We start from the raw sequence: 13136 nt of genomic DNA, 5'->3' as shown, positions 1-13136 counted from the left end.
AGTAATTCATTTTTCAGCGACACTTTCAATAATCTCATTAATGAGAGTATATAAAACATTTTAACATATAATTTCAACTGAGACATATTTTCTGTTTAAAAATATTAAAGTTGTTAGAGAGTTGTTGAACATATGTGATAAACTTATATTTAAACTTTTGGAAATTAAAATTGGATTCGTAATACTATCAAAAAGTCCGAATTATTCTCTTGTTTTAGATAATATTAAGAACTAGGATCTTTTTTTTTTCCTAAAATTATCATATAGTTCTCATTTTTGTTTTGTAGTTTTGAAAGAATTATAGATGTTATGGTGCTATCTACACATTATTGTATTCAGGATCCTTCTTCTATTTTTTTTATTGTTAGATAAGACTAACTTTATTTATTTACAAAACTTTAATTATATTTTACAAAAATATATCTTTTACAAAACAATATATATTTTTTTCTATTTATATATTTTTTGATAAGACAAACTATATATATTTAGTTATGTTTTTTATATTGTTTGATAAGACTAAATATATATATTTTATATTGTTTGTAAAACTTTCATTTTTTTTGCAATCTATCTTATTTTGAACACAAAATATAAAGCATCAAATTTCTATGTATTTGTCACTATATAGTTTGGATCAAATGAAATTTAATATGTTTAAGACCTATTAGTTAAACAAATTTCTATGAATTATCCTAGCGGTTTTGTAAGTACAGACGTCTCTCAAGTAAGCAAATGAAACCGCCATATCAGATTATTAAGTTTTCGTTTGGGTGTGGTGGTGCTTGTATTGGGTGGTGAATGACACATATATATACTTTTCAAGGTTGTAGATAGGGTTTTCACATATTGAGTGGTATATAATCTTGATTCGCAAGTTTAGAGTATATGTTTTACGATTTTGTTTGTTTTGATTTAGAGAATATTGTTAATGCATATTCTTATCTTGACTCTAGTTAGGATTATTTATGTTAATATATAGAAAATGTTGTAAATCATATATTGTAAAATTGATACTGGGGTTAATAGTGCATATATTACGCTAATAAAAGTTTTCCAAATTTGTATGTGATTTTTCTATCTTAATTAGATATTACCTAACATGTAACTGTTTTAATTAGTTGCTATATTAAAGGATCAACTGATACATACAAACCAAATCAGGATATTCTGCGAATAAGAGGATCAGTTTTGCAAAAGAAGTAATCGCACATGTCTTTGGAAGGATCCGATTTGTGCAATTAGTTTTGATTTTTTTAAAAACCCGACCCGAATAAGAGAAAAATAAGGTGACACAAATTTTGTACTTCAAAAATGTTAAGATACATTTCCAATTTGAAAATTTAGAAACTTAAATAAAGGAAAAATTGTTAACAAAACTATAAATTATTTATGAATTGATGATACTTTGAGACATGTCACAACTCACAATATTTGTACTATTTTTAAAAAATGATTTGACAGTAAAATGCAAATATTTATAAAAGTCTGAATGGGCAAAAAAGGTTTAGCTATGACCTTTTAATGAACATATCAACAAGTGAGCCACACATCGTTTGAGACTCTACTCCTTTATTCTTCTTCTTTAACTTGCTTTTTTAATCTCTTATATAACGATGATTTTTTTACAGCGGATTAAATAAAACACCAAAATATTTTACTGTTAATGCTGATTTAATAAAATCTAGTTTTTTTTTTTTTTTTTTTTTTTTTTTTTTTTTTTTTTTGCGTATTGATGGGAACAAAATAAATTGATATGTTTTAAAATGTATTTTTTAATTACACACAAAATCTATTTGCCAAATTCTTATTGGACAGTGTTATATACATCACCAGTAATGCGTACTCGCATCATTTTGAATAAACTCCAAAGATGTAAAAATTCAGTTCTAGTGGGGCATAAGATGTAAAAATTCTATTGGAGAAGTCACTAAGAGCTTGACTGGTTCTCCCGCTAGCTCCCGCAAACGCTGCGTTTGCGTTTGCGGGCGGTTGCTAGCGTTTGGGACCAATCACACAAATCGCTCCCAATCGCTCCCAGTCGCTCCTAATCACTCCCAACAGCTGAATTCCAAAAGCTGGTTCCCGCAAGCGTTTGCGGTTGCGGGCGTTTGCGTTTCAAAATTTTTTTTTTTTTTTGAGAAAAAACTTGAAACAGATCAATGATAATGAAATATATTTTTTATATATTTTTTACCTAACTATTTTATTCATTAAGGATGAGAGAAAATGAAGTACGGATACGATTGAAAATATTAAAAAAATAAACAATTGAAAGAAAATAATATTTCAATTAACAATAATCCAGAAAACTTGATGTAAATTTAATGGCACATCACACATAAGTTCAAAAAAATCTAAATAAATATGATGTTTCATCAGAATTTTAAGAAAATAAGATTATTTGCGAAAAATAAAAACAAATCACGAGTGACTCTTCTCAACTCTCGTTTGATCATTACTACCGATGCAAATACTACCCCACAGAACTTATTGAGTGTGTGAGATTTAAGAAAAAAGATCTACGATCTAAAACATATGTTTAGTCATTTATCAAATTACTTGATTAAAGTTTTGGTAAAAAGCCAAATGCATAAAGTAATAAGTATTTCATTATGAAATTTATTTATTTTTTAATAATTATTTTAGTATTTTTAATGAATTTTAATTATAAATCAAGTTTAATAAAGTTTTTGATATTTTAAAACATTTATATAATTATATATCACATTTATTATGTTCCAACAGCTATTGCACCCGCCGGTCAACCAGTCGTAAACCTCCCGCAAACGCACCAATTTTAAACCGCTAAACCAGTCGTTCAAAACGCTTAATAACGCTTAAAATCGCAATCGCCCGCTTCCGCAATCTCCCGCAACCGCAACCGCAGCGTTTGAACCAGTCAGGCCCTAAAAAGATATTCTGAGTTCAACGTTTTAGAATAGTTTACAGTTCTTGTTCATAAATTAACCAAAAGACCAAATTTCAATACCTGCAACTCAAGAAATCTCTAATCTGCTTAACAAGCAGATTCTATGTAAAGACAACAACAAGCGAAAAGCAAACATATACACTTTTCGATGGTCGATCAGATCTTAGACGCTTTTCGGGTTAGTAGCAACAAACCCTTTTCCGCTATTTCACTGACCGACTCCTTTTACAGGCCTCATGTGCCAAGTTGCAACCTTCGTCTCTCCAGATCAAGCTGCAAATGAAGGCAAAAAAATGCATTATTATCACACACGAGGCTTGATCAACATTGCACGATGGAATGCAAGTAACCTAATATAACACCAGAGGCTCAACTGACATTAGACAATGAGGTTGCAAGTGACACTTACCACTTTCTTGACTCGGTTGTTGGCAGCATCAGTTCCACCAAAGACACAATCTGAAAAATACGGGCTACGAACGCGTACTTCTTTCATCACCAGAATGTCTGAGTTTTCCCATTGCACAGGAAGCCTAGAAGGAAAATTAATTCACATGTGATTTATTTGAAAGAGAGAAAGCAAATTCTACTGTTTCATCTCAACTGGATATTAGATATGATTTATGTAGTCTACAACTATGTATCTAGATAGCTTCAATCGTATCACAGAGAAGGCTAAAGATACTCCACACTGTGCACACAACATATGTAGTCTAGAGAGAGAAAAAAATAAAAACTTTGCAGATATGTAGTTGCAAAGCTAGCATCATCGGAAACATAGAGCAATACAATTATACAAGGCTTTTAAATCAAGTCCAGATTCTAACAATTTATCTTTGGAAATAACACATTAGAAGCTAAAACAAATTCCTCAAAATCAAGCAATTGTTTACAAAGAACTAAATCTACAACTACACATATCATCTGATTAAAGATCTCGTCCCATTGTATAAACTCATGATCACTCTAACCTCTGTTTCCCTCTTAGAGATAAGCTTGAAAACGAATAAAAGAAAGAGAAGAGACTTACGTCTTAGACAAAGCGTCGAAGATGCTCTGGGCCTCTGCTGTAACACCAACTCCCATTCTCTCAGCATCTGCTTCCGCTTGCCTGTGTACTCAAATACGTTTTTTTCCCCAAAGTAAGCTAATAATAAGCAAATCAGATTAAAAATTGAATTTTTTTGAAAGGATTAAAAACAACAACAAGTAACCTGATAGCAAGTGCCTCTTTAGCTCGGAGACCATGAAGATCAACAGAACACTTGTCTGTATCAAGCGGATCTTCAGCTTTGCCTAAATACGAAACCCCTGTAATAAAACTCGCATTCACCATCCTTGTGTTCTTCAAATGCCCAGGTCTAGGTTTCGATCCCTCTTGTAATAACCCAATGACTCGTCAAGGATTCCACAAATTCAGCTCATGATTATATATATATTAATAAAAGAAACAAAATTTGATGAAACAATTTGAAAAAAACAAATTAAGGAAACTAGTGAGATGAGGTCACATCGAACAAAGGATATCAAAAAAGACGAAGTTGGGAATAGGGTCGTAAGCCATGACGATCCCTCGGAACTCATCTCCGGTGATCACCTTGACTAAATAAATACTCCCCACCGCGAACTTCTCTCCTTCTCCTCCTATGTCGCTGGCCACCGATGCTCCTGCTGGATCCATGGCGGCCGCCTGAATATCTTTCCTCCTCCGGCTTCTGTATCGGCCGAAGTGCGGAAACAATATTGAAATATATATCATCACAAATCTAAAGACCTTAAGCCCAAATACTTAATGGGCTTATAGTGGATTTTCAAAACGCTGTGTTTTAAACATTAGTATGTACTTCGGTTAATACGAATAAACTGATCTAATCCAAAGAAATCTAAATACCATTATCCATAACCAAAATTCGAAAACCCCAAACCACAATCTGGATCCAATTTATTAATGTGGGCCACAGGTTAAGAGCTAATGGTAGATAAAAAACGCAGCGTTTTAGAGATAATCTTTTTTTTTTTTTACTCAGCGTTTTAGAGATAATCATTAACATTTTTTCAAATACATTTTGTGTTCTAACATTTATTTATAATTTTTGCATAAGTAATCTTTTGCTATTTAAATAAATATTAAAACTTGGATAAAATATTTGTAATAAAATCTAATCAAGAATGTTAATTTTATAACAGTATCTTATTTTCCGTAATTACGATTTTCTATAAAAATATCTATTAAAATCACAATTCAATAACACAACTGTTTACTATCAATACACTAATATATATCTAACAACCCATCATCTATATTAAAAAGCAAAGAAACTAAATCAATTATAATATTGTTATAAAATTATATATATATATATATAATATCACGTAGTATACCACATATTAAATCTTAATTTTATTCATTTTAATTCCGTTATAACAGATTAGCAAATACTAAAGTATTGAACCACCGTCGAATCGGAGATAATCGTATGGTTGTCTAGTGATGTATCACTAGACATCCATGACTTGAGATTAGATCATGTTAGAGATCGACTACTTAATGTGGTCAAATCTAAAAGTTTAATTTTTTCTCTTTGATTAATGGTTCATTGGTTTAAATGGTTATTAGTTTTGGTTTTGTTCTTTCTCGGATTATGTGAATTATAAATAATCATAACTAATGGTGAATAGTCATAACTAAATGTTCAATTTCAGTGCTTCACACATGTTTTTTTTTCAATTGGCTGGTCTGTTCATGTATATTTAATTGCCTAAGGGTTTGTTTTGACAGCTTTCTTAGATATATAATTATTAATTTATAGATATATATTTTAATTATTTAAATTTTTAAATATTATGACTTAAGAAAATTTTAGTAAAACAAAATTAGACTATCGGATGTTATAAATTTTATAGTTTTAGAATTAAATTTGTAATATTTAGAAAATATAATTCACAATAAATTACAAATTTACTTATATACACATGACATGCATAAATTCAAATTTGTGAATGATAATAGCCTATAAAACTATCAAAATGAAAATGATGAAAACTTGTAAAAATTTTATTTTGACATGTTATAAAGTATTTTATATCATTATAACTTAAAAACACAACATAACAATTGTTTTATAGATATGAGCATAGAAAAAAATTTAAAATTTTAAAGCACACATTATTATATCAACATTATATATATATATATATGTAAATTTACATGATTATTAATTTATAATATTATTGAGAGCATATTTTACATAAGGATTTCAAAAAAAAATATATCTTATTATTTGATCAAATTTTGTTATTTTTACACACTATTCTAACTTAGAACCTTTAAAATTTATTAATTAATAATGTTTATTAATTATAGAAGATTTACTGTATTTTTATGTTCTCAGCTGTTTCCGGCTTATCCACTGTCTCATCTTCACACTTTTTTTTTATAACTTTTATTTAATTTTTCTGCAAAAATAGGAAACCAAATTAAGAAATGATAAAAAAAAATGACTAGCAAAGCAAATTCATAACCGTTTTCAAGTTGCTTAATCGGTGCAGTCCTCAACGAAAAGGACATGTAGAGTGACATATTGGGAGATATATAACACTCTAATCAACTTTCAGATGTTAACGAATGAGTGAAAATTGCAATCATGAGAGAAGAATAATTCATTTTGCAAGATAATCAAAATAAACCAAAATAAGATGTGCTATTGTACCTAGTTCCAGATTCTGAGCAAACGGCAACATCTCTTCATAAACCAAAATTAGATGTGCTATTGTACTTAGTTCCTGCATATAACATACCAAATGAACCAAAATAAAGATAATGCTTCTCTAGTCACCCTTAATAATGCTCACGGGAACAAAGTACAAACTAAAGAGGGAAATTGATAAGGTTCATAGAGAGCTACTATGAGAGGAAGTGGAAACAAAGAAGTCCAAGCTGGTGGTGACGTGGATTTTAAACAAAGGGAAAAGCAGAGACTGGGGAATAAACAGAAGCTTCCAACTCCATATGAGGAAGCGTTGCTCCTCCTCTTCGATAATCTTTTAATGTGGTATATTGAAAACGCCGCGTTTTAGAGGTTAGTATAGAGATCACCAAATATTATGTCGTCGTGTGTTATTTTTATCCAATTTAAACCACCAAATCGGAGATAATAGTGTCTGTATCAATGGCGGCCGTCAGCATCTCACTCGCTTTGTCTGTTGATCCTCTCAAACCAACGAAATTTGGATTCTCCTCTTCTTCGCCTAGATATCCTTTACTCTACCCGTGTAAATCTCACCGTTCCACCTCCAACCTCAGATTCGCTTTCCCTCCTTCGCATTCTCCTGTCTCGACAGTTACAGAAACGGGAGATGAAGAAGCTACGAAATCGACCGGAAGCTACGCGTTTCTAGAGGAATCGTTTCGCACTGGGAGGTTTTTGAGCAACGACGAGTTGGAGAAGTTGAAAACTCTCGAAGGGTTTGCGTATTTTCAGGAGCTTGAATCTGGGACGATGTGGGTTCGGGTTATGAGATCCGATGAGATGGACTCGACGGTGCATCTCTTGGCTGAGTCATTTGGTGAATCTATGTTATTGCCTTCTGGTTATCAGTCTGTGTTACGGTTTTTGGTTAAGCAGTATTTGATTGAGAGGAGAGAAGTGTTGCCACACGCAGTGACCTTAGTTGGGTTCTTTAGGAAAAAAAATGATGGGTGTAGTGATGGAGAGGAGGCTGAGATGGCTGGTACTGTAGAGGTGTGTTTGGATAAACGTGGCGCTAATGCTTCACCTCCTTCCCCAACTCCTCCTAAGGAATCGCCTTATATTTGCAACATGACTGTGAAAGAAGATCTTAGAAGGTATTTGGCACTGCTCTCTGTACTGTATGATTCCAAGAAGATTTGTGTTGTTAAATCTTGTTGATTTGTGTTATGACTTGTTAGGAGGGGAATTGGATGGCATTTGTTGAAGGCGAGTGAGGAACTGATATCTCAGATTAGTCCATCAAAGGATGTATATTTGCATTGTAGGATGGTGGATGAAGCTCCTTTCAATATGTACAAGAAAGCAGGGTATGAGGTTGTGAAGACAGATACTGTTTTGGTCCTTTTGATGTTACAACGACGTAAGCATTTGATGCGCAAAAAGCTTCCACCTTGTTGCACCAGTCCTTCGGATACGGTAGATATAGAGAGGTCTGAAAATGAGCTCACCTCATCTGCTAATGCGTGAACACGGGTACGGTTTTTTTTCTATCAATGTACCAATTGGTTTGGTATTTGTCTCCCTTGTTTGAATTCATAACAAAATTTTGATGTAAACCAAGTAATTCATAATTGGTTGTGATTCATCATGTAGGAGCTAAATGTGACTTGACCAAGGACTCGGGTTCATACCCTGTTTGGTTCAACTTGCTGTTTATAAAATCTTAGTTGAGGTACGCTACACACGCTCTTATGTTTATCAAACGTATTTTACAAGCTTTACCTGTTGTTATTTGCTTCATGCTTCTAGTAGTGGCAGTAATTCTGTACTTGTTCATATATATATGTGGTCCAATCTTCAAGCATAAGGCAAAACGAAACAGAAAAGGGCTACACCTGTTTATTTATATACTCATTTCTCTTCTTGCAAAATATAAATGACAAATACACATACCATACAAATACATGTATTGTTTGATTCAATATGCTTTGTGCCTCTATAGTATATATATATATACATCCAAATAATATCGTTTAGCAGCTGGAAGTTGAATTCAAATATTCCCATATATATAATTAAAGATTACTTTGTTTTATGTTATCAAGTTTCATCAGTGGCCTCTCATTTTAGGATTATGATAGTAATCCATATTACTGGTTTCAAAGAATTTGGTGTCTAGAGCCTTCTGAATGTAGGAATCGTCCCACCCAAACCACCCTTCGAGTTTGTGTAGATAATAAGTTGCAGTTCCTTAACACAATCCATCACTGAAGGTCGCTCTTTACTCTCTATACGAATGCACCGTGACGCGAGATCAGCAAACATAGCTATAGCTTCCATGCTGTATGAATTCCTAGGCAGCTCTGCATCTATAACTTTTCGCAATTTCTTTCTGTCATTCAGTATATTTCTAACCTGAAACATAGAGAAAATTGAGCAGTTTATTCCAATGTTAGTTTCTTGATCAGTCAACATTTTGTTGTGAATCTTAGAACCTAGGAAGTCCATTTTACCTGTAGCACCAGGTTCTGTTCATTTGGGCCCTGAGTTAAGTCAACTGCTCTGCGTCCAGTAAGTAGTTCTAGCAGTACAACCCCAAATGCGTAAATGTCGCTTTGTAGAGTAAGCTTACCTGTCTGCCACAGGAAAAATTGGAACAAAATTATGCTAAAAACTGTCTTTCCTTGCTTTGAGTTCTGATATGTGAGTGAGATAAAGTTCCGATTCCTAGCAATTTCATGTCATTACTAGCAAGATTTGAATTTAGTAAGTAGCTTATACTGAACCCTTTGCCATCTCATCCTCATTTACAGGATAATAATCATGTAAAGATGTAAGTAAGAATCTTTACCTATGTATATTCTGGGTCGAAATATCCGAATGTTCCTAGAACTCTTGCTGTCACACAAGTATCCTTCCCTTCTGGCATCAACTTTGCTAGTCCAAAGTCGGATATCTGCAAGGATTATACCCACGTCATAGTTTTAGTGTATGGCTGATATTAATGCGGCATAGAGCACCCATTTATTTTATAAGCACCTTTGCATTATAATTGGAATCTAGTAGCACGTTAGTAGATTTGAAATCTCTGTGAACAATTGGAATCCCAACAGAAGAACTTGAATGGAGATACGCTAGTCCTTTTGCTGCCCCAAGTGCAATCCTGAGCCTTATTGGCCAGCTTATTTTGGCTTCTTTAATTCCTGTGATAAAGACACGGTTTAGTGGCCAATTGGCTTTTCGTGGATAGGACTTTTCTTTCGTTGACTTACCATTCAAATGATCTTGCAGGTTTCCATTTTGCATATATTCATATACTAGGAACCGGTGTTTTCCATCTGCACAATAGCCGATTAAAGCGACCAGATTTGGATGGTCAAGTCTGCTCAAGATATCCACCTCCACACGAAATTCTCTTTCTCCGTCAGCTTTTTTAAAAGGAGGTAAATCATCTTCTTGATTGCAACTACCTTCAATTCAAATAGCGAGGGATCAAGATAATATGTATGCTATTCTAATAGCTCATCATTCTCAAGATTTACTTGTAAAAATTGTTTCTAACATTACAAAGACTGTAAATCACATAAATAAAGCTATATAGTTACTACCTCTCCTGTTTTTAAAGTGCCTTTGTAAACTCGGCCAAAGCCTCCTTTACCGAGTAGATTTTCATCACTAAAGGAACTAGTGGCCTCCTCCATTTCCTTGAGGGTATAAACTGATGACCCGTATCTTCGTTTCCTTGGCTGAGACGCCTGTTCTTCGATTTGCCAGCACTCTGCTGTTTTGTAGACCCCTGAGAAGAAGGTTAGTTTCACAAAGATGTTTCAGTTTCACCTAAACCCTTTTTTTTATTCAGTAATAGTAATGTCGGAAAACAAAAATGGTAACATACTTTTATGCCATCTGGCGAAGATGATGGAGAAAAGGAACGTACATGGATCCGTATCATAAGATTTGCTTCTCCTTCGTTTGTTCCAAGCCGAAACAAGTGGAAAATGCATAGCTTTTAGCTTGGGGTTGGCTTTTCCTATGCTTTGTGGATGCTAGAGACCATGAGAAGAAAGCTTCTGGTTCGTCTTTTTGTAGTGGTGAATCCTTTGGAAGTTAGTTGCTTCCAAAGAAACAGAAAAGATTGTTGTGGTTGAAGATGATAGATATAGAAGAGTGTATGGAGTTAATTGATTTTGAGGGTAAGATTTCTGAAATACTCAACAGCAGTATTTCAACTACCGAAGTTCAAGAGAGAGAGAGAAAGAGAAAGAGACGGTAGAGCTGAAGAATACGTAGATTACATGTACGTAAAGCAAAAGAAAATGAGAGCATCTTGAGGAAGACTTTAATGTCGAGTTCTCGGTTCGGTTCTCTTGTCTGAATCTATCAGAACATGCATACGTACGTATCTGTGTCGATCAAGAAGAGAGATGGGACGCTGCTTTCAGTTTTTTTTCCTTCCCTTTCTCGTTTCAATTCTTTTCTACTATAGTCTATATATGTTTTTTAATCAATAATGTTGTTTTCATGCGTCCGTTGAGAGATAAGATATATCTATAAGTATATTTGTAAGAAAACCTATAATTTTCCTAAAAGCAATCTTAGTATTATAATTACCTTGTCAAATCCTAGGATACTGTAACTTTAACGTATCCAATTATATATTCAAAATTTGGGTCCGGATGAACTTTTTGCTTCAAATAGACATGATGACTCATCTGTAGAATTTTGTTTGTCGTTTCTATTTTATGATTACAGAGTGCTTGCCGTTTTGTACCAACGGAAGACAACAACATGCTGTTCCTAGCAGAACAGCGAAATAAAAGTACCTAACGATGATGATGATTTTGCACCAAGAAGATCATTTTAGAAAGTTAATAGCAGATATTTCAGATCTTTATCATTAATAATTTTTTTATTCTTATGAAAATAAATTTGCAATCAAGTTGTTAAATGTTTGTATAACTTGAGTGACGTGACTCCTCCGCATTTACTGATTTATTTGATAATACATTATTTAGAACCAATTATTCAATCTCGATTGTCAAAAAAAAAAAGATTGTCAAAAAAAAAAAACCAATAATTCAATCTCATCAGGGTTCACATTGGTCCACAGTTTTTATGAGCGGGGTCATAAATGAGATCCCCGGCCTTCATATGTAAAATGTGCTACTTGGTTCATAGTTCTTTTGTTGAAAGGCACAAAAGAAAGTTGGAGGCAATGGTAATCATATGACACAAAACACAGTCGACGTCATATTTAGACTACCTACCCAATTTATTATTTGATTCATCCACCTCATTGAGTGGTTGACATAGCAAATGAAGATATTTATAAGCTTTGGGTTAGTTGTATAGGTTGCTCCACATAGTAAATGCAATTTTTCATATCACTAAAGGCTTCATAACTTCTCTCTATATATAGACACGACGAGTTGTATTAAAAAAATCATTCAAAGACATATATAATACTTGAGTTTAAATTTTATTTTCTTCTTAAACTAGGAAAATGGGATTGAGTGGTGTTCTTCATGTGGAGGTTGAGGTTAAGTCTCCGGCTGAAAAGTTCTGGGTAGCCCTTGGCGACGGCATCAATTTCTTTCCCAAAGCTTTCCCTAATGACTACAAAACCATTCAAGTTCTTGCTGGCGATGGGAACGCTCCTGGCTCCATTCGCCTCATTACTTATGGAGAAGGTACATTGTCTCGTTCTATCTTTAATTTGTAACCATTCATTACTTATGTTTCGAATAATTTCCTAAATGGCAAAATTGAATGGAGAGAGAACCATAAATCTTTGTCGCACCCAAGATTGAGTACTTCATTCAAGAAGACATTTATTTTTCAAAAGACCAAGTGTGGTTCTAGATCGGAAGAGATGTATGTAATAAAGATTTTAATAAGATAGAACCATCCATATCATGCTTAATGGGCTATAAGCCTATAATTCAGCGTAGTTAAACCCTAGATGATATACGTTTCACCCTCTCACCATAAAATTATTCAAAATATGTTACTTGTTAATTTCTACTTTTGCCCGTATATATAGGATCTCCACTGGTGAAGATATCGGCTGAGAGGATCGAAGAAGTGGATTTGGAGAACAAAAGCATGTCGTACAGCATCATCGGCGGCGAAATGCTGGAGTACTACAAAACGTTCAAAGGAACGATCACAGTTATTCCTAAGGACGGTGGAAGCCTTCTGAAATGGTCTGGTGAGTTTGAGAAGACCAGCCATGAGATCGCTGACCCACACGTCATCAAGGACTTTGCTGTCAAGAACTTCAAAGAGATAGACGAATATCTCCTTAAGCAAAGCACTTAAAAGTTGAATCTTTGAAATATATAAGTGTGGGTTCTATCGCGGGTCTCTGTATTATCTAAGTAAGAAGTTAAATAAAGTGGATCCTCTTCATGAGTTATCCTTATTTATGATTGTGCGGTTTGGTTTTCGGAGTATATTATATAGAGACACGTCAGGTATTTACAATATATGCCCATGAATATTATTATATC

At 33.5% G+C, this 13136-nt stretch overlaps 4 protein-coding genes across 6 annotated transcripts; 2 read left to right on the top strand and 2 right to left on the bottom strand.

Annotated features, from left to right (window-relative positions):
* Positions 1-2651: 2651 nt before the first annotated feature.
* On the bottom strand, positions 2652-4732 carry LOC104776532 (uncharacterized). 3 transcript variants are annotated; one of them, XM_087508794.1, is made up of 6 exons: positions 4460-4689; positions 4147-4312; positions 3963-4043; positions 3342-3465; positions 2993-3205; positions 2652-2922 (listed from the first exon to the last, which is right to left on the bottom strand). In XM_087508794.1, the coding sequence occupies exons 1-5, from the start codon at positions 4611-4613 to the stop codon at positions 3167-3169; spliced, it is 564 nt and encodes a 187-aa protein (XP_087364920.1). In that variant the 5' UTR covers positions 4614-4689; the 3' UTR covers positions 2652-2922; positions 2993-3166. The 3 variants fall into 3 exon arrangements, with proteins under 3 accessions (XP_087364920.1, XP_087364921.1, XP_010498926.2); XM_087508795.1 differs by having other exon boundaries at positions 2652-2909; XM_010500624.3 differs by having other exon boundaries at positions 2910-3205; positions 4460-4732.
* Positions 4733-6802: 2070 nt separating this feature from the next.
* LOC104776529 (GCN5-related N-acetyltransferase 5, chloroplastic) lies at positions 6803-10233 on the top strand. The gene is made up of 4 exons (XM_010500621.3): positions 6803-7778; positions 7863-8157; positions 8278-8356; positions 9916-10233. Exons 1-2 carry the CDS (start codon positions 7102-7104, stop codon positions 8149-8151), a joined length of 966 nt encoding a protein of 321 aa, XP_010498923.1. The 5' UTR covers positions 6803-7101; the 3' UTR covers positions 8152-8157; positions 8278-8356; positions 9916-10233.
* Positions 8523-11081, bottom strand: LOC104776530 (putative serine/threonine-protein kinase PBL28). The gene is given in 8 exon segments (XM_010500622.3): positions 8523-9039; positions 9138-9260; positions 9476-9580; positions 9664-9827; positions 9897-10076; positions 10079-10094; positions 10233-10420; positions 10520-11081. Coding segments are annotated over 8 exon segments (1125 nt in total). The 5' UTR covers positions 10629-11081; the 3' UTR covers positions 8523-8799.
* A 988-nt stretch (positions 11082-12069) lies between these two features.
* LOC109124858 (MLP-like protein 423) lies at positions 12070-13052 on the top strand. The gene is made up of 2 exons (XM_010500616.3): positions 12070-12314; positions 12668-13052. Exons 1-2 carry the CDS (start codon positions 12128-12130, stop codon positions 12943-12945), a joined length of 465 nt encoding a protein of 154 aa, XP_010498918.2. The 5' UTR covers positions 12070-12127; the 3' UTR covers positions 12946-13052.
* Positions 13053-13136: the final 84 nt, after the last annotated feature.

Source organism: Camelina sativa, chromosome 3 (genome assembly GCF_030686135.1).
Source record: "Camelina sativa cultivar CO46 ecotype springtype chromosome 3, ASM3068613v1".
NCBI classification, from domain to species: Eukaryota; Viridiplantae; Streptophyta; class Magnoliopsida; order Brassicales; family Brassicaceae; genus Camelina; species Camelina sativa.
The sequence above is the reverse complement of the archived record's forward strand: the minus strand, read 5'-3'. Positions and strand labels throughout refer to the sequence as shown.

What these genes read in the sequence shown, in the direction of transcription:
- LOC104776532 (XM_010500624.3), bottom strand. Translation starts at nt 4,691, where the DNA reads ATGATATATATTTCAATATTGTTTCCGCACTTCGGCCGATACAGAAGC. An exon ending in AAAGAGGCACTTGCTATCAG is followed by an intron (nt 4,044 to 4,146) that starts GTTACTTGTTGT and finishes TTGAGTACACAG; the next exon opens with GCAAGCGGAAGCAGATGCTG. An exon ending in TTCGACGCTTTGTCTAAGAC is followed by an intron (nt 3,466 to 3,962) that starts GTAAGTCTCTTC and finishes TTTTCCTTCTAG; the next exon opens with GCTTCCTGTGCAATGGGAAA.
- LOC104776529 (XM_010500621.3), top strand. Translation starts at nt 7,102, where the DNA reads ATGGCGGCCGTCAGCATCTCACTCGCTTTGTCTGTTGATCCTCTCAAA. An exon ending in GTGAAAGAAGATCTTAGAAG is followed by an intron (nt 7,779 to 7,862) that starts GTATTTGGCACT and finishes ATGACTTGTTAG; the next exon opens with GAGGGGAATTGGATGGCATT.
- LOC109124858 (XM_010500616.3), top strand. Translation starts at nt 12,128, where the DNA reads ATGGGATTGAGTGGTGTTCTTCATGTGGAGGTTGAGGTTAAGTCTCCG. An exon ending in CCTCATTACTTATGGAGAAG is followed by an intron (nt 12,315 to 12,667) that starts GTACATTGTCTC and finishes CCGTATATATAG; the next exon opens with GATCTCCACTGGTGAAGATA.